We start from the raw sequence: 18714 nt of genomic DNA on the forward strand, positions 1-18714 counted from the left end.
GCCATTCACTCGGCTTTTCCCAGGACCTGGAACAGCCCTGGGTGTGCAGGGACACAGGTCAGGGGGTGCCCCCCCAGCAGCCCTCAGCCCCCCCAGCAGGTTGGGAGATCAGGGGGCCACCCCGGACCCCCCTTTCCCACCCCCCTCTGCCCCACAGCTGCTGCAGCACCAGTTACTGGGTGGGGGAGTCCCCCCATCAGCTCCCCAGGGATGGACAGGGGAGTTGGGCACCTGTGCACAATCGTCACCAGAGCAAGCACACAAAGGGTTACAGAAGCAGTGGACATTCCCAGGGCGGATCTGCCCCCTCCCAGAGCCCCAGGGAACCGCTCCAGGGCTCAAGTGATGGGGGAGAGGGGAGACCCATGTGGGAAACCCCTGCCCTCTGTCCCCCTGCCCACTGTCCAACACCCCTTTTCTCCCCTCTCCCACCCCTTTCCCATCATCCCCACCGTCCCCAGCTGCCCCCCAGCTCGGTTTGGGGGTGTTTCTTCCCCCTGCCCTGCTCGGTTTCACAGTCTCAGCCCCCTCCTCGGGTCACTTTGGAGGTCCCAGCCCCCCTTTTCTCCCGTCCTCCCCCCTTTTTCCCATTGTCCCGTGAAAGGCAGCTGTGTGGTCGGGGAGCAGCGCTGATCCCAAAGGGCTGCATTTCCCCTGCCGATCGTCCTGCTCTGCCCTCCCCCGGGGCTGGCTCTGCCTGGCGCTGGCCGGACGTGCCGGGGCTCCTCACTGAGCAAAGCCCTTGCCAAAGTTGAGGGGCAAGTGCAGAGCCCGGCTGGCCTGGGAGGAAGCGACAGCAGCGCGGGCCGAGCGGGCGGGATGGGGTCCGAGCAGCGGCGGGAAGTTGCAAACTTGGCAGCCAAGAAGTTGAACTAAAGTGAAGCAGCTCCAAAAGGCCGTGGTCTTGGCGTGGGGGCGGGAGGAAGGGGAGCTCCGTGACTGCGGCCGGGGCTGGTTGGGAGCGGAGCGGCCGGGGCTGCCCCCGGGGCTCGCGGGGGCCAACGGGGAACGGACAAACGGACCAACGGACCAACGGCCCCTGCGCTTCGGCAGCAGCAGCGGCGGCAGCAGCGACTGTAGCGACGCGCTCTCGCTGTGACTCTTGTTCGTGCTCTCCTTGCTCGAGCTCTTCGTCCTCCTCTCCCTCTCCCGGTGTCCCGCTGTCCCAGTGTCCCTGTGCCGGTGTCCCTGTGCCAGTGTCCCACTCCCGCTGTCCCTGTCCCATTGCCGGTGTCCCTGTGCCAGTGTCCCACTCCCGCGGTCCCTGTCCCATTGCCGGTGTCCCCCTCCCCTTGCCGGCCCGGCCCATGGCCCCGGCCGTTCCCCTGTGCCGGGCGGGGCCGCCCCGTCCCCGGCCCTGGGCGGCCCGGCGCGGTCTCGCCCTCGCCCGGCTCCCGGCGCGCCGGCTGTGGCGCTGCTGGGCGCTCCTGTGGGGCTGGCTGTGGGACGGGCTCGGCCTCGCCGCCCCTTGGCTCCGCCTGGCTCGAGCCCGGCGCCTGCCGGGGCCGGCGGGGGCCGCGGGCGCCGCGGCCGCTGCCGCCTCCTCGGCGGCTTCCCCGGCCAGAGCTCCGCCGCTCGCCAGCCCGGCCGCCGGCAGCGAGCCGCCGCTGCCCGCTGCGGCTGGGGAAGCCCGGCCCGGGCCGCTTGAGGGGCGCTCGGGGGCCGTGCCGGGCCCCGGCCCCAGCGCTGACGGCCACGTCTCGCCCACACCGAAGGCCAAGGAGCCGCTGCACGAGCGCTACCGGCTGCATTCGCTGCTGGGCAGCGGCGGCTTCGGCCGCGTCTACGCGGGGACCTGCCTGGCGGACGGAGCCCCGGTGAGTGCAGCAGGAGGAGGAGGAGGAGGAGGAGGAGGAGGAGGAGGAGGAGGAGCAGGAGGAGGAGGAGGAGGAGGAGGAGGGCGGGACGGGAGAGCTCAACCCGCCCTTCCCCTTGGCTTGCAGGTGGCCATCAAAGCCGTGTCCCGGGATGGCATCCGGCGCTGGGGCGAGCTGGTGAGCGAGCGGGGCCAGCGGCAGAAAGCGGGGCGGGACGGGCGGGGACGAGCCGAGGCCCGGCAGGGTGGAAGCCGCCGGGACACCTGGAGGGAGAGTGGCCGTGGGCTCCGTGGGGGACGGGGAGCACCCAGGGCTGGCCGAGGGGGAGCAGGCAGACAGGCACGGCATCAGCCCCACTGACGACCCCGTGGTCCCCCCGCAGCCCGACGGCACCCGGGCCCCCCTGGAGATCGTGCTGCTGGACAAGGTGTCCAATGGCTTCCCTGGGGTCATCCAGCTCCTGGAGTGGTTCGAGCTCCCCAACGGGTTCCTGTTGGTGATGGAGCATCCGGAGCCGTCTCAGGACCTCTCTCGCTTACTGAGGGCGTGGGGGTTCCTGCCGGAGGAGATGGCGTGGGGGCTGTTCCGCCAGGTGCTGCAGGCCGTGCGGCACTGCACCAGCTGCGGTGTCCTGCACCGGGACATCAAGCCCCAGAACATCCTCCTCCACCTGGCCACCGGCGAGGCCAAGCTCCTTGACTTTGGATGTGGCACCTTCCTTAAGGACACGGTCTACACCCAGTTTGCAGGTGAGCCCACAGCCGGGGGATGCTCCTGGTGCCGGGCACTGCATGGCCATGCCCGGGTGTGGCACCGGAGATTGCCCCTTTGGCCGAGGGGGAACAGGATTAGTTCTTCAGCCAAGTTGCTTTTGGATGGGGCTGGGGGGTTACTGTGAGACAGGCCCCGGCCTTGCCGACAGCCTGTGCCACCCACCCTGTCCCGGGCTGGGTCTGGGGCAGGGGGGAGCCAGCCTGACCAAAACCCCCATGAGGGTAGCAGAGAAGGGGGTCAGAACTGTGCACCAGCTGGCTTGGTGTGCAGGCGAGGAAGGGCTTGGCCTCTCCGCTCGCCTTGTTTGCCTTGGCTTATGATGAATTGTTGGGGGCAGTGCAGTGGGGCGGGGAGAAGGCACGGCTTTTCCCCACCACTGGGTGGGTTTTTCCCTTGCATGTAATGGTTGGGCCTTGCCAGGGCTTCCGCTGCCCTCTTGGACACCAGCGGCTTCTTCTCCAACCCAGAGTTTGTAACCAAGAGTCAGGGGCCGGCAAGAAGGCACTGGGTCCCAGCGTGTGCCACTGGGGCAGGCCCCACATTGCCAGGGATGCTGGGGTGAGGCTCTGGGAGCAGGCAGCATCCACCTGCTGAACTGCGTCTGTATTCCGTAGGAACACTGTCATACAGCCCGCCAGAGTGGATCTACCTCAAGCGCTACCACGGCGAGGAGGCGACCATCTGGTCCCTGGGCATCCTGCTCTACCAGATGGTCTGCGGGAAGCACCCTTTCCGCAAAGGCCCCAACACCATCTGGGACCAGCTCCCGTTCCCAGCACGGGTCTCTCCAGGTGGATACCAATCTTTGTGGCACGGGGGGAATAACGGTGTTGGGAGAGGGCAGCGGGCTCACGAGGACGCCGCTCTTGAAGCTGTTTGTGTCCCATGGGTGGCTGGAGAAGGTGGCCTGTGTCCTGCCATCCTGCTCTCCTCCAAAAGGGAGAATCGATGGAGAAGTTTGGGCACAGCTCTGAGCACAGCCAGCACAGCCTGGGCACGTGGACAGTGGGACAGAGGGGACAGGATCCTTCTCCAACTGACGGGCCATTTTCCCCCCAGGCTGCCAGCACCTGATCAGGTGGTGTTTGTCCATCCGCCCCTCGGACAGGCCAGCATTGGAAGACCTGTTGTGCCATCCTTGGGTGCAGGGCATTCCCCTGCCCTAGAAGACGGGAGAGATCCATGTGCTCCCTTTGATCCAGGGGCCTGGCAGGTAACACCTCCACACATCTCTTGGCAGTAAGAACCAAAGGAAACCAGACTTTTTTGTCAGCCTGTAGCACTGAGGGGGGGTCATCCCACGGGAACACGCCCCTCTTTGTGCTGGAGCTGGGCTGCAGACCCGGTCTCCCAAGTGCTGGTGGCCACCATCCAACCTGGTTTTGCTCGTCCCGCTTCACAGACAGCTGGGCCCTCGGCAGAACGCTGACAGCCTGGTCTGGCCCCCAGGGAAGGAGAAGGGGCCTCTGCAGAAGCTGTGCCGGGTGGGCCTGCTGCTGGAGACATCGAGGACGACGTCGAGGATGACAAGCTCTCAGTTGACCTGGACGCCAGCGAGCTGAAGAGGATGGCCTTTGATTCTGGCCCCTTCCTCCAAGCCGTGCTCCACACGCCGTTTGCAGATGAGTCCACACCCAGGGGGTGCTCCCGGACACGGGCATTGCTCAGCCTGGCTGGGCACCGAAGCTTCCCCTTTGCTGATGGGGAACCTGAGGAATTCTTCAGCCGGCTGCCAAGCTGCTTCTTGGCAGGAGGGCGGGCGGGTGCTCTGGGCTGGGTGTGAAAGGGGAGCCCGGCTCTGCCCCCAGCCTCTGCCACTGCCCCTTTGCTGGGCGGGGCTGGGGCAGGGGCAGCCAGCCTGCCAAAAACAAACCCCCGTGGGGGGAGCAAAGGCGGGGCTGCAGAACACCAGCTGCTTTGGGCTGCAGGCCAGGAAAGGCTTGGGCTGCCTTGGCTTAGGAGCCTTTCTTTGGGCCAGTGCAGCAGGGCAGGGAGAAGGCCTGGGTTTTCCTCAGCTGGAGGAGGTGGGGTTTTCCTTTGGCCTGCAGGGCTTGGGCCTTCCTCAGAACCCTGACAGAAGGTTAACATTTTACCTTTTTTTCTTGTTTCCGCTTTTGGTTTGTAATCTCTGTTCATGAATTTGTTGTTTGTTTTCCAGGGAAGAGTTGGAGCTGGTGCCCAGTCCGGGTTGGGAAGGGCTGGGACCATCCCTGGAGAGGATCTGACGTCCCCTCTGAGAAGGCTGAGGACATCCTTTGGGACACGCTCTTCTTGCGGCAGCAGATCTTGGGAGGTAGATGCTCCTCTTGCCCATCTTGTCAGCAGCAGTGGGATAATGGCTTTGGGGAGATGGCAGCAGGCACATGAACATCCCGCTCTTGCAGCTGCTGAGGAGGTTGATCTCCTGGGCTTGGCTGGAGGAGGTGGCACCTGTGTTGAGTAATTGCTGAAATCCAATCGATCTGGGACGACCCCAAATGACAGTTTAGTTTTCAGCTTGCTCGAGCTGTATCTCAGCAGCTTTTGGGTATCATTTTTGGCCCCCAGACAGGACACCTCTGCCTGATCTCCCGCGGATCCGAGGGATCTCTGGATCTTCACGCCAGCACCAGGACTTTGCTGCAGAAGAGCACAGATCCCCAGCCCAGTCTGGGACACAGGTAAGATCCCACTGGATAACAAGGCATTCTTTTTGGGAATCCTGCCCATGTCAAACGTATGGATCTTTCAGCGCACTGGGGGTTCTTTGGTATTTTGGGAATCCTGCTCATCTGAGACCTGTGGATCTTCCAGCACTTTGGGTGGGTTCTTTGGTATTCTGGAATTTGGTCTCTGGCTTTGTTTCGTACTTGTATTTGTTTCTGTATTGTACCATTTTGGGTCTACTGTTTAGAGCTGGGAAGTGGGCAATCTGAAGGGGGAATTTGGAAGAAGTCCCCCCTTGGTTGCATTTTGCAATATTGGATGAAGATTGGCGGCCCCCCCGGAGGAACAGCTCCCAGGGAGAATTTAATGGAGTGTTGGAATCAATGGGTGGCTGTTCTGGAACACTGAATTAGAATCCATTGTTGCAGTTGATGCTGTTTGAGAAGGGGAACAGAAGTGGAAGGAGGTTATGTCTGGTGCTGTGTTTTTCCCTTTGCAGAACGTGTGAAAGGGCAGAAAGATTGTGGTGTGAATGCAGCGCCCTCAGAGCCCTTGGTGTGAGCCCGGAAAGGAAAATCAAGCTGAGGGACAAGATCAGTCTAATTTGGGGACATTGTTGGAGGTTGGAGTTACAGTTCTGGAAGAAATCCCTGAGGAAATGGTGCCCCCGGGGAGAGGAAGAGGACGAGAGCGTGGGCAGCCTGCTTCAAACATCCCCCCAGGAGACCTGGGATCAGTCCCTGTGCATCCTGTAAGAAAGATGGACACTGGAAATGGGATTGTCCACAACTGAAACTTCAGAACCCTCCGAACCCTCTCGTGGCATCACTGAAGACGACTGAGGGGGCACCAGAGGATTCTTCCCCATCAGAACATCTGGTTCCAGCCAAGCTAAGCACAATTGTTTGTGGCTGTGGGAACTTGTTCCTCTGTGTTAAATGCAGGAAAATGAAACTCAAGGGACAATTCTAGAACAATTGTCTGGTGTGCCAGGGAATTGGGAAACTGGGCCATTTTTAATGCTGTGGCTTTGAAATTGGGAAAACAGTGGTTGGCTCCCCAGTTTTTGTATTTCCCCAATTCCCCAAAGCCTCTGCTTGGGAGAGATCTCTTGGCAAAATGAAATGCCACAATCCAATTGAAAAATGGTCCAATATAGGTTATTATTGCAGAGCCTAATTCTGGGGAAGTTTCTAGTTTTGCATGAGAGTCTCCAGAAGCAGAAGTAATCCATCTGCCACCATCACTTGGGGATGCAGTGGTTCCAACAGGATGGGCTGGAGAGGTGCCTCCATGATCCAAGAGAGCAGAACCCGTGAGAATTCCAGAGAAACCTGGAGTGGGGTTGGTGGGGCCAAAGCAATGTCCTTTGCAAATAGAAAGTTGTAAGGGATTCTCACCCTTTGTAGAACAATTGATGAAATTTTGCTTGTGAAAAGAATGTGAATCTAAATGGAATGCTCCAGTTTTGCCAGTCAAGCAGGCAAATGGAAGGCTATGCCAGTTAGTCCAAGACCTTAGAGCTGTAAAGAACAGAGTAGAAGATATACAAGCAGTCGTAGCGAGTCCTTACACTTTGCTAACTCCCCTAAATGAGAGTTTAATATGTTTCACAGGATTAGATTGGAAAGCTGCCTTTTTGTGTCTCCCTTTGAGTTGGGAAAGTCAAGAGCTTTTTGCTTTCCAATGGGAAAATGCAAAGCCGGGGAGGAAAACCCATCTGACTTTGGTGGTCCTCTTGCAGGGGTTTAAAAATAGCCCCCCAGTATTTGGAACTCAATTGGCAAAGGGACTGGAGGAATGGAGAAGTCCAAACCCACCCTCTTGGAGCCTTATTGCAGGGTGTGGATGATCTTTTGATAGCCACTGATGCTGAGCAGCAACGCTGGGGTCAGACTGTGGCCCTGTGGAATTTCCTTGGGCTGAGTGGATATGGGGTATCCCAAACACAAAGTGCAAGTAGTCCAGAGCCCAGGAGCCTCCGTGGGCTTTGGAATTCTCCAAGGACAAGGGAGGCTGGGCCAGGAAGGAAAGAAGCAACCTGTCAACTGCCCCAGCCCCAGCAAAGGAAGCCCAGAGCGGGATTGCTTCCAGACTAGAGGAGAAGTGTATTGGCAGAGCTGACTTAGGAGACAGCCCCTTGGAAAGTCCTGGTTGGGAATTGTTTCCCAGTGGGGGCAGCTTTGTCCGGCATGGAAAACAATTCTCTGGATGCACAGAACTCCCCCCCACCAGGTCAGAGATCCTGACAGAGATCCTTCTCCCAGTAGAAGAAAATGAGTCTAGTGCTAAGGATTGTCAACTCCTTGAAACCTCAGAGCAAAATTTGCTCCAGGAGGCTGGGCAGTTCCCCCAAGTGGGCAAATAATAGTCCCTGAGCCAATCTCCTGTGACCTGGTGGATGGGGAACATGAGGGGATTCCTTGGAGTGAAGCAAAGTATTGAAACATTTGCACAAGTGGGTTCTTGGTCCAAAACTGACCCCAGTTGTACAAGCAGTGAGTCAGCAGTGTGGTGTGTGGAAGAGAAATAATCCAAACCCTGCCAGTGGAGTGGGAACAGGTGATGGAAAATGCAGAAATGCTGCAGGTGAATGTTGGCAGATGGATGTGACTGAATTGCCCAGAAAAGGGGGGTGTAAAGATCTCCTAGTCTTGGGGGATACCTTCTCTGGGTGGTCAGAGGCTGTTCCTTGTTGCACTAAGCAGGTTGGGAAAGAGACTGCAATCCTGTTCAGTGCAATCCTCCCTGTATTTGGGATGCCTTTGGGAATGTCATCAGACAGAGGTTCCCACTTGACTGCAGAAACAAAATGCTTCACTCTTGTTTTGCTCTTCTGACAACAGTTCAAACACTGTTGACGTGGGAGGAAAATTTACATGTCTTTTTAGGGCCAAAGGTGATCCAAGTGTTGCCCACAAGTGTCTGTATTACGTAAGCAAGACTCTGTAATGAATCTGGAAACTGTGTGTGTAATGTAAAGCCCTGTGTGGCTGTCACTGAGGTGCTGAGGCTGAACAACAGCCCCTGAGCCAAAGCTGAGCTCTAGATGAACCTTCCAACCTAATGGGCTGTGTCTCCATGTATCTGCTCCTGAGCTAAAACTGGGTCTATTTGTTGGTACAAATGTGGTGGGATGGGACTCCACCTGTGTATCTGCTCCTGAACCAAACAGGTGTGCTTCTTAGGAAGATCTGTTAGTCTGGGCTCATCAGTGAATCCTGTTTGTATCTGTTCCTTAACAAAATAGGTCTGATTGTGAGCAAAATCTGATCTTTCTCTTTCTGTATCTAGAGAGTGGTCTTGCAATAGGGGTGTGACTGTGTAAAGCACAGTAATGGACATGTGTTCAGTAAGGGGGAATATCCAATGCCTCTGGAATCAGTGGGTGTAATCCCAAGCCCTGCCTGTGTCCCTGAGCAGGCTGGATTAGAAGAACTCTCCTGCAGGCGTCCAGCACGCTGCCCTAAAGAATGCCTGCTTCTTAACACCTCCCAGCTGGGGTTAAGGACTTGCTTTCTGCTGCTTTTGGGCACCATTTCTGGCCCCAGATGGGACCCTCTGCCTGATCTCCCGTGGATCCGAGGGATCTCTGGATCTTCACGCCGACCCCAGGACTTTCCTGGAGAAGACCACAGATCCCCGGACTGGTCTGGGATGGGGGAAGATCCCACTGGATAATAAGGCATTTTTCTGGGGAATCCTGTCCCTCTAAGATGTGTGGATCTTCCAGCTCTTTGAGTGGGTTATTTGGTGTTCCCCCATTTGGTCTCTGGCTTTGTTTTCTCCACTGATCCTTGTTTTGTGTTTGTATTTGTTTCTGCACTGTAACATTTGCCCAAGTGGGTTCTTGGTCCAAAACTGACCCCAGTTGTACAAGCAGTGAGTCAGCAGTGTGGTGTGTGGAAGAGAAATAATCCAAACCCTGCCAGTGGAGTGGGAACAGGTGATGGAAAATGTAGAATTGTTGTAGGTGAATGTTGGCAGATGGATGTGACTGAATTGCTCAGAAAAGGGGGGTGTAAAGATCTCCTAGTCTTGGGGGATACCTTCTCTGGGTGGCCAGAGGCTTTTCCTTGTCACACCAACTTGGCTGGGGAAGTGAGTGGAATACTGTTGAATCCAAGAATCCCTGGATTCGAGGTACATTTGGGAATGTCATCAGACAGAGGTGCCCACTTGATTGTAGAAGTGGTCCAACAAGTCAAATCAGGGATGCATTATTGCAGAATTCCAAAGGCCAGAGCCCCTTGGGTAATTGAGAGGTTGTCTGAGAAGAAACCAAATGCTTAAGTCTGCTTTGGCTCTCCTGACAATAGTTAATTGGGTCTTGACTTGGGAGCAAAATTTACATCTCCTTTTAGTCTCAAACGTGACCCAAGTGCTGCCTCCAAGGGATTGCTGGGTGTGCACTCCTTTACCTGAAAAGACAAGGAAGCCATTCACCATTTCTGCCTTCCCTGTTCTGGCAGAAATGATTCCTGGTCACTGGGTGAGCACTTGTGTTCCCCAAAAAGTAGACCAGCAGTCAGTGTGCAAGTACCCCCCACCACCTCTGACAATCCTGCCTGTGTCCAAAGCTGTGACCCCAGGAACAGGACAAGTGGATTGTGTTAATGAGAGTGGCCCGTTGGTGGGAAATCACCCCCAATGTCCTCAAACCCTTCCTGCTGGGGAAATGACTGATCCTTGGCCGGTCCCCAAAGGAACGGGGTGGGATTGGTGTGTGGAAATAACACCTGGGAAGGGTTGCCCCAAAGCTGGAAGGGCATTTGTATTTCAGCTTGCATCAGGATTCAGTGCTGTAGCTGTTCTAATGCCTTGAGCTGTAAAATGAAATAAAGCTCCTAAGACACTCTATCCCTTCAGGAGCTTAGTCTGAAAAAAGGGGGGATTTGATGTGGGATATAGAAGACTGCTCCCAACATTTCTCTATGGCCAAGGAAGGAGAACTGTAATCTTGGAGAGGTCCTGGAGAACTGGATCAGGGATGTAACTAAGCAAACAGGATGGAAGCTGAGCTCTGTGGGCCCAGAGAAGATCAAACCCAAACGTTCCAGTCTTTGTGGTGAAAGGTAATGACACTGTGTCTGCTCAGAACCGAGGGCAAGAAGTGGACACCTCAACTTTGGGGGGCACCAGCTACCAAAAAACCCACCAGAGAGCCCTGAAGGAGACCCCAAAGGACCAACTAAGGACTTGCAATAGGGGGGGGGACTGTGTAAAGCAAAGTAACATCTATGTCTTAAGTAAGGGAGAATCTCTAATGAATCTGGAAACTGTGTGTGTCATGTAAAGCCCTGTGTGGCTGTCACTGAAGTGCTGAGGCTGAACAACAGGCCCTGAGCCAAAGCTGAGCTCCAGATGAACCTTCCAACCTAACAGTCTGTTTATCCCTGTATTTGCTCCTTAGCTAAAACTGTGTATGTTTGTTGGTCAAAGATGTAGTGTGGAAAGACTCCCCGTGTATCTGCCCCTGAACAAAATAAATGTGCTTATTAGTGAGATCTGTGAGTCTCAGCTCATTAGTGAATGATATTTGTATGTGTTGATTAATCAAATCTTATGTCTGATTGTGAGCAAAATGTGATCTTTATCTTCCTGTCTTTAGAGAGTGGTCAAGGCCCTGGCAGTGGATGTGTGGCCTTGTTTGGCAGCAGATGGGGCAGGTTGACTGCCTGGGTTTTCCCCTTAAGCCCTGGCCAGGCTGTGGGTGGAACCCAGGAGGAGAAGGGAGCCAGATGGTTTTGCACACTCGTAGCTCTGTGAGCTTGTTTCTGCAAGGCCAGAAAAGCTGGACCCCCTCCCAGCAGAGATGGAGCCCTCCCCTAGGAGTGGACGCCCTGGGTGGGATTCCCCGTGCCCGGGAGGGGTTCTCCAACCCTTGGCTGCGACCGGGGCTCCCCCGCTGCCGTGCGGGCCTGGCTGAGGGGAACAGATGAGGGCAACTGGGCAGGGAGCTTTTCTACTCACTCCAGGCACTCTTGGTAGGAACGATGAGGTGCGTTACTGAGCTCAGCCTTTTGTCATTCTTTGCTGCTCTGCACTGCAGGAAAATTACACACTTGTTCTCCAAAGTTGGTGTTGGTGTCTCTTGTGCTGACCCTCGTCGCAGGCAAGAGTTCCCTGGGGCCCTGCAGTGTCACAATGGTCCCCTGATTCCATGGGACAACATTCCTAATTCACTGTCTAGACTGGAGGAAAATCCCAGGAAGAGCCGTGGTTTGTTAGGACTTGCTTTTTCTGCATGAGCCCCGGGGGGCTTTTGGTGCTGAGTCCTTGAACCTCAGGTACTGAGGGGAGATTGCACAAACCTGTCCAGAAGTGAAAGTCAGAAGGAGAACCCAAAGTATCTCAAAGCATTAATGGATCCCACTGAGGGCCATTCCCAAGACAGGCTCCTCATGGACTGGTTGGAGGAGAGGATTGGAGGCCATGATTGCACAAAGCTCTCAAAGGCTCAGTTTCCAAAGGAAATCCCAAAGCTCCTTAAAAACCCTGGAGGACCTACTGACAAAGCCTCTCCAGGGACTAATTAAAGCAGAGAATTGGAGACCATGATTGATCAAACCTCTCCTAGACTCAGAGTCAAAAGGAAAGGCAAAGGACCTGAATAAACCTTTAGTCCCTTCAAGCATTAACGAGCCCCATTGAGGGCCCTTCCTGACCAAGCCTCTTCAGGGACTCATTAGAGCAGAGAACTGGAGGTCAGGGTTGCACAAACTTCTGCGAGATTCCAAAGCAAAACCCAAAGGCCTTGGAAAACCCTGCAGTCCCTTGGAGCCTTCAGGAGCCCCCCAAGGGCCATTCCTGACAAAGCCTCCCCAGGGACTCTCCAGCAGATCCTTGGGGGCCGTGAGTGCAGGGAGGCAAAGGCTCTGTGCAGGCAGCTGAGATGTTGAGCACAGCCTGGCTTGGTTGGAGGCAGCAGAAAGGCCCAGCCCTGACCCCCAGCCCGGGGAAGGCAGATCCTGTCCCTCCCGCCTGGCTCAGGGCTCTGCCGGGGGCACTGCCTTGGGGGGTGACGCTGAGGGAAGGACAAGGGGGTGCCAGTGCCCAGCCTGCCCGGGCCCTTTGCTGTGCCCTGCCAGCAGCAGCCTCCCCGTGCTGTGCCCAGGCTGCTCCTTTCAGCTGCGGGCACAGACAGGGCCCAGCTGTGCCTGCTGCTGTCCCATCCTGCGCTCAGCACGAGGGACGGGGCAGCCCAAAGAGAAGCCCCGTTGCTGGAGTGAGCCCAGGCCCTGAGGCACAGGGGATCTCCCAGGGCTGTGCCAGCCAGGGGCCTTGTGCTGGGCTGTCACAGGCCAGGGCAGGGGCAGCTGGAGAGCCCCTGGCCCAGCCCTGAGTCACGGGCTGAGCCATCAGCTCCTGCAGAGAGAAGGGACCTCACAGGCCCTTGCCCAGACACCTTCCTGCTCTTGGCCTGTCCCCTCCAGAGACAGAAGTGACCTCACAGCCCCTTCACAGCCACCAGCATCCTTCTGGATAGTGAGTTGCTGAAATACAACTGATCACACAGCACCGTACCCATCCATCACCCTCCTTTTTGTGACCTACCACAGGACCAGAGAAAAGGAAGCTTGTTTCATCAAATCTATCCAACACATTTCCTAACAAGAGGTTGAGGGCAGAAATGTTCCTCAATGGAACTGCTGTGTTTATCCTGCTGCTTTTGACAGCTGCACTTCTGCCTCTCTCTCACTTGGGCCTTCAAAGAGCTCTCCGAGGAAAAGCTTCATTGAGTCCCAGAATACCAGAGGCTGGAAGAGCCCCCTGAGCAGCCCTGCCCTGGCTGTGGCTGGGCTGCAGTTCCCTTTGCCCAGAGCAGCCCCTGTCCTGCTGGGTTGGTGCTCGTGGCTGCAGCGCTGTTGGTCCCAGCCCAAGGCTTTGGCTGTCCCTGGGCAGTGCTGGCCCCGCAGGAAGCGTCTCTGCAACCACCCCCACCCAATGGGCTCTGCTGGGCAAGTGTTTCACAGGGGACATGGCTGGGACGGCTGGGCTGGACTGACCCAAGGGATATTCCATTCCATGGGATGGCATGATCAGCAATACACTGAGAGAAAGGAAGGCAGAAAGGAAGGTGGGCAGGGGGCAGACGTGGATGTCCTTCATTAATACATTTGTCTTCCAAAGAAACCTCTCCATGGACTGAATTCTTGCCTCCCAGGGGTTTTCTTGGTTTCTGCATGTGGCCTTTGCTTTTTGCTTTCCTCTCTCCAGTTAATCTCCCTTTCTGTTGACCAAGGATTTCTTCACCTGCTTTTCTCCTCTTGTCTGGCTGAGGAGGGAAAGGGAGAGAGCAACTTGGCTGTCCCTGGATGGCCAGACAGGTTTAACCACAGTCACCTTGCCCAAAGCTTCTCTTCTAGGCACCCCCAGAAATGTCAGGTGTCCACACCTGAGCTTGGTTATGCCCTGCTCACCCCCTCCCCCAGGGCGGTCAAGTGCAGAACCCACGTGGATCTCTGCAGTGACAGGGGGATGCCAGGAATTATCAGGGTTGGAGGCTGAAGTGAGTTGAACAGGGGACAATTGGGAAAAGCCCCCCACGGGGACTGGCCCAGAGCATGCGCAGTCCCTCAGCACCTTCCCGGCCACAGCTCCTCATTGGCTGCCCGTCCGCTCGGGGTCCCATTGGCTGGCTATTGGCTACACTTGGCTCCATCGCACTCTCCCATTGGCTGGCCCTTCGCGCCACCACGCAGCTTCCCCATTGGCTGCCTCTGGGCAGCTCCCCATTGGCTGCTCCCCGGCAACAGGGCTGCTCTCTTAGCAACAGCACCGACCCTTCAACCTGCACTTTAATTCAACTGGACCAGTTCCAGGGCAACTCCACATCCTCCCCATCCACCGCAGCTTCACATTTTCCCTTAGCAGTAGCAGTGGAACATTGGCCCAACAGCAACTTCACCTTTTCCCTTAGCAGAGTTCCAAAGCCTTGGTGCCACAGCCGGGCTGCTGCAGGAGCCGAGCTCCTTGCAAAAGCTCCAGGAGGCACCCAGCAAGCCAGCAGAGGCAGGCAGAGGAGCAAACAAGAGAAAAACTTGTGACAATCCAAAAATGGGAGAAGGTGTGCCAGGCGGATCTCGCTTGGAGACCGGGGAACCAGCCAAGGGACACTCGGGGCCCATCTCGGTGCCAGGAGACCTTTGCTTGGATCCTGGTGAACGGGCCAGGGGGCATCCAGGGGTCCCACGGCGAGGGGATTTAAGGCCGTGCCCGGGGACAGTGGGGAGCTGTTGCAGGACTGCTGCGGGAGCTGCTGCCACCCCCTTCCCCTGCGGGTTGGGATCGTTCCTCAGAGGCTACAAGGCGACCAGGGCAGAAGCCCAGCAGAGATCTACCAGCTTGCAAGGCAGCGGCACTTCCTGGTGCTGCTAACTCCTGTCCTGTGCTTTTAACAGTTCCCCTTAGCTTGTCCCACTGCCCTATCTCCCTTCTTTCTCTCTGCTCTTTTGTGTTCCAAAACAAAGTGGAATTCTCGTTTTGGGATCCAGCATCTGGCCTCGTTTGTGCCTTAACCTGGCTTATGGGAGTGTTTTAGAACCTGGTTCCCCTCTGCATCGAAGCGGATCGGAACAGCTGGGGTCCCCAAATGGAGAAGGAGGGGGGTGGGACCCACAAAACTGAGAGAAAGGGGGAGGTAGGACTCCCAGATTTAGTGGGAGCAACTGGGGCAGCTGGAGTTTGGGGGTCTGATGGGAAAGGGGTGGGAGAGGGGGGAAAAGGGATGAGCTTTGCATCGTCAAACTGAGTGAGAAGGGGCTGAGACCTTGAACTGAGCAGGGTGGGGGAGGGGGCCACCCCCAAACCGAGCTGTGGGGGGAGCAGGGGATTGCAGGGAGGGTGGGAAATGGGTGGGACAGTGAGGAAAAGGGTGAGAAAGGGCATAGGGGGTCCCATGGGGGTCCTGTAGCAGGATGCTCTGCCTGGAATGGGGTAAAACAACTCCAACAAGGCCCTGTTTACAAAACCCCCGGCAGGAAATGAAGAAGGGGAGTCACACTCATGTGATGGGGGACACAAAGGGACCCCTCGACCTTCTGTCCCACCTCCCTCTTCCCCCCTCTCCCTCCTCTTTCCCAACGTCCCCCCAACCCCCAGACCCTTTGTGCTCAGCCGGGGGCTCCCAACCCCTCCCACTTAGGCTGGGGGTCGCAACCCCCCTCACACTCAGTTTTGGGGATCCCACCCCTTTTCCCTTCTCTCCCACCCCTTTCCGATCGTCCCGTCAAACCACAGCTTCCCCGTGCTCTGCTCTGGGGGTCCCACCCCCTCAACCCTCAGTTGAAGGGGTCCCACCCCCTTTTTCCACCTTTTCTCCCCTTTCCCCTCCCTTTTCCCTGTCATCCCCTGTTGCCGGGGGGAGTGGAAGGCTCAGACAAAGTTCATTAAAGAAGTCCTGCCCTTGAGTCCCGAGGTGCAGAAAGGACTCCCTGGCTCTCTAAACTCCTGCTCAGAGAGGAGCCTGGGGGCAGCTGGATCCAATCTCAGCCCTGGATTATGCCAAGGGTTGGAATTTAAGGAATTACAGAGCTGTGATTGAACCACTTTTGTCCTGCAGCTTTTAATGATGGCAAATCAGATATATTGATATGAAATGAACTCATCATTATCACAGATGAACAGACAAAAGATTTTAATCAGAATTATTTACTACACAATATAAACACTAAAACTATCAGTAGTACAGTATAAGATTGTTGAAGCAATTATACTAAAGCTGGCAAAAAAGAAATAATTATTAAGTAGACATTTGATGTAACTTCCCCAGACCAAGGCTCCTGGGGAGATCTCTTTTGCTCACCCTCGAGGAGTGACCTTGGGGGGGGTCCCCAGCCAAGGGGGGAATCTCCACTCATACACCCCAAGAGGGGTTATGTTGGAAGAACCTGCCCCTGGGAAAGGGGACTGGAACTTTATAGTATAAAGTGATGGACTGACAGCCCTTGGACTCCAGGGGTTGCCTCACCATCAGGATGTTAATTCAGGGTTGAACCCAGACTGGTTCCAACATCTCCTGGCCTGGCCTGGGCCCCTCTCAGCTCAGCACTGATACATTTGCAAATAGGGCATTGTCTTGGTCCCATTCCAGGGGGGAATGTCCTGCCCCAGTGTCCCAGTGTGCCTGTAATTCCATCCTGCCCTGCAGTGTCACAATGGTCCCTTGATTCCACAACTTCCCCAAATGTTTCCAGGTTCCTTTGGTTCCATGAGGCCCCCATGTCACAAAGGCCCCTGGATTCCAGGAGTTTCCACAGTGTCTCAGGGTCCCTTTTTTCCAGGAGGCCCTGCAGGCTCCCAATTGTCCCTTGATTGCAGGAGGTTCCCAAATGTCTCAGGCTTCTTTGGTTCCAGGAGGCCCTGCAGTGTCACCTTGGCCCCTTCATTCCATGCAGGCCCAGGCAGAGGAACCCCAGCACGGAGCCCCCGACCCCCGTCAGCATCTTGGGGGGCGGCGTCCGACGGCAGCTCGGGGTGGGGGGGCAGCTGGGGGCAACTGGGATATACTGGGAGAGACCAGGAGTGACTGGGGTCATCCTGGGACTGACTGGGATCACACTGGGACTGACTGGGCCCTGTGGAACACCCTGAAAGTTCTGGAGGGGCTGTTTTAAGTGAGCTCTGGAAAACTGTCCTGGCTGTGCAGGGCAGGGAATGCTGATGTTCTGCAGGCCCCCAGCTCTGCTCTCTGGCTCCTGGTTTCCCTCGTGCTGGGCAGTTTGAGCCCAGGCAGGGGCAGCCCTACAGGAGGTTGTGGTGCTGCAGGGCCCAGGGGCTGCGCCCCGAGGAGCTCCTGCCCCAGGGGCTCAGGGACCTGGCAGTCTGTGCTGCTGGGGGCAGGATCGTGCCCCGGGCTGTGGCTCCTGGGTGCAGAGGAGGAAGGAGAAGCACAGCTTTGGTCCCCACTCTTGTGGCCGGAGGTGCAATAGGCTGGGCTGGGGGTGGTGGCCTGGCTGGTCTCTCTTTGGCCTCGGTTGTGGGGTCTGCAGGGCCAAGTTTTGCCCTGCCCTGTTTGCAGCCTGGTGCTGACCCACTGCTGGGGCCCCCGGGCAGGTGGGTGTTTCTGCCCTGGGCTGTTCTCACTCACACCACATGTGTTTGAGGGGGCACTGAGGTGTGTTCCTGCCCCAAATCCTGTGTCTTGGACCCTCTTGGTCCTTTCCTGGAGCATCTTCTCCCAAGCTGGGTCCTTGCCTGTTCCTCCCTGGAGCACAAACCGGGTCATTTGCAGTGGGACCTGCTGGGGGACCTGCCCTGGTCCCCGTGGCTCTGCTCTCTGGGGACAGGGAGCCTTTGGGGACTCTCTCACAAGCCACCCCCACTCATGTCCTGCTGGTCACCCAGGTGGCCCTGGCAGTGCTTGGGAACATGACTGGGATGGGGGGTGTGCCCACCCGTGCCAGCAGGGAAGGGCACAAGTTCCAGGGGGGACGTCCAGGGAGACAGGACACTGCAGAGGAAGGGCCTGGGGGGTGCAGAGGGACAATAGAGAGGGGAGGGCGGATCTTTGGCATCCCCTCCTCTGCTTGCTTCAGGCTTCAAGAAGACACCACAAGGAGAAATCACATGGAGAAATATTTATTGATCAAAGACTATTAAAAGCCTCAGAAACAGGGGTGAAAACGTCCTTCCTGGGGGACACCAGTCCAAGGAAACTCCTGGTTACTGTCCAGGCAGGAGCAGGTGCCTGTGGGCTCCAGGGGGTCAATGCAGATAAAATCACTGGGGGGGCTCCTTCAGCAGCAGCATTTAATGCATTTGAACAGGCCAGGGACCATCTCCATGTCCTGCACAGAAGGGCTTCACCCTCCTCAGGACCCCTGAGTGACACAATGACACCAAAACCCAGGAATGACAGAGCAGCTGCACCCACTAACTTGGATTTTCCCTTTTTCAAATGTCATTTAACTCACTAAATCCATCTCTTGCCTAGGAATGGTACAGGACAGTCAGGCACATAAAGAAACTGAAGGGCCAACACCCATCTACCAATTCCAAATTTTAATGGTTGAAAGAAAGGCCCATTTTCCTTTTGCCCTGTGCCACCAACAACAGGAATCGTTTCTGACTAAATTGTCCTTTACTCTTATTTCAAACCCAACACGCCACTCCAGGATCTGAAACAGGAGGCCAGGCCCAAAAGAGTTAACTAAGAAATTTGGGCCTGCTAACAAGCTACCAACATCCAAAACAATCTGTGCTTCTTCTGTTCTACTTACTGGACCAAAGCTTAAGAGAATAGTACAGGAACATGTAATAGGCCTAGAAGCAATAAATTAGAAATGCAGTAGGATCAGGTAGACATTTGAATAGGAGAAATAGGCCTGGAGCCAGGGCTTTCTCCAAGCTTCAGTGAGCGGGTCAAGAAAATGGAAAAGAAGGAAGGTCAAGCTGAGGAAGATGAGTTGAGGCCCCCAGACCCACCAAAATTGAGGGCCAAGAGAAGCACCGCCCCAAACCCCGCCTGAGCTCC

The 18714-nt window shown here is 56.4% G+C and overlaps 1 protein-coding gene and 1 long non-coding RNA gene across 2 annotated transcripts; both read left to right on the forward strand.

Moving 5' to 3' along the window:
* The first annotated feature begins 640 nt into the window (after nucleotides 1-640).
* On the forward strand, nucleotides 641-3665 carry LOC135404894 (serine/threonine-protein kinase pim-2-like). Its single transcript, XM_064639622.1, has 6 exons — nucleotides 641-1817; nucleotides 1944-1994; nucleotides 2200-2711; nucleotides 3012-3073; nucleotides 3206-3372; nucleotides 3651-3665. The coding sequence occupies exons 1-6, from the start codon at nucleotides 1308-1310 to the stop codon at nucleotides 3663-3665; spliced, it is 1317 nt and encodes a 438-aa protein (XP_064495692.1). The 5' UTR covers nucleotides 641-1307.
* A 1404-nt stretch (nucleotides 3666-5069) lies between these two features.
* On the forward strand, nucleotides 5070-8530 carry LOC135406495 (uncharacterized). The gene is made up of 2 exons (XR_010426293.1): nucleotides 5070-5251; nucleotides 5737-8530. It is a non-coding gene; the product is annotated as an uncharacterized LOC135406495 (long non-coding RNA).
* Nucleotides 8531-18714: the final 10184 nt, after the last annotated feature.

This window comes from Pseudopipra pipra, chromosome W (genome assembly GCF_036250125.1).
Source record: "Pseudopipra pipra isolate bDixPip1 chromosome W, bDixPip1.hap1, whole genome shotgun sequence".
Taxonomy (NCBI): domain Eukaryota; kingdom Metazoa; phylum Chordata; class Aves; order Passeriformes; family Pipridae; genus Pseudopipra; species Pseudopipra pipra.

What these genes read in the sequence shown, in the direction of transcription:
- LOC135404894 (XM_064639622.1), top strand. Translation starts at nt 1,308, where the DNA reads ATGGCCCCGGCCGTTCCCCTGTGCCGGGCGGGGCCGCCCCGTCCCCGG. An exon ending in GCCTGGCGGACGGAGCCCCG is followed by an intron (nt 1,818 to 1,943) that starts GTGAGTGCAGCA and finishes CTTGGCTTGCAG; the next exon opens with GTGGCCATCAAAGCCGTGTC. An exon ending in GATGGGGCTGGGGGGTTACT is followed by an intron (nt 2,712 to 3,011) that starts GTGAGACAGGCC and finishes GGGCCTTGCCAG; the next exon opens with GGCTTCCGCTGCCCTCTTGG.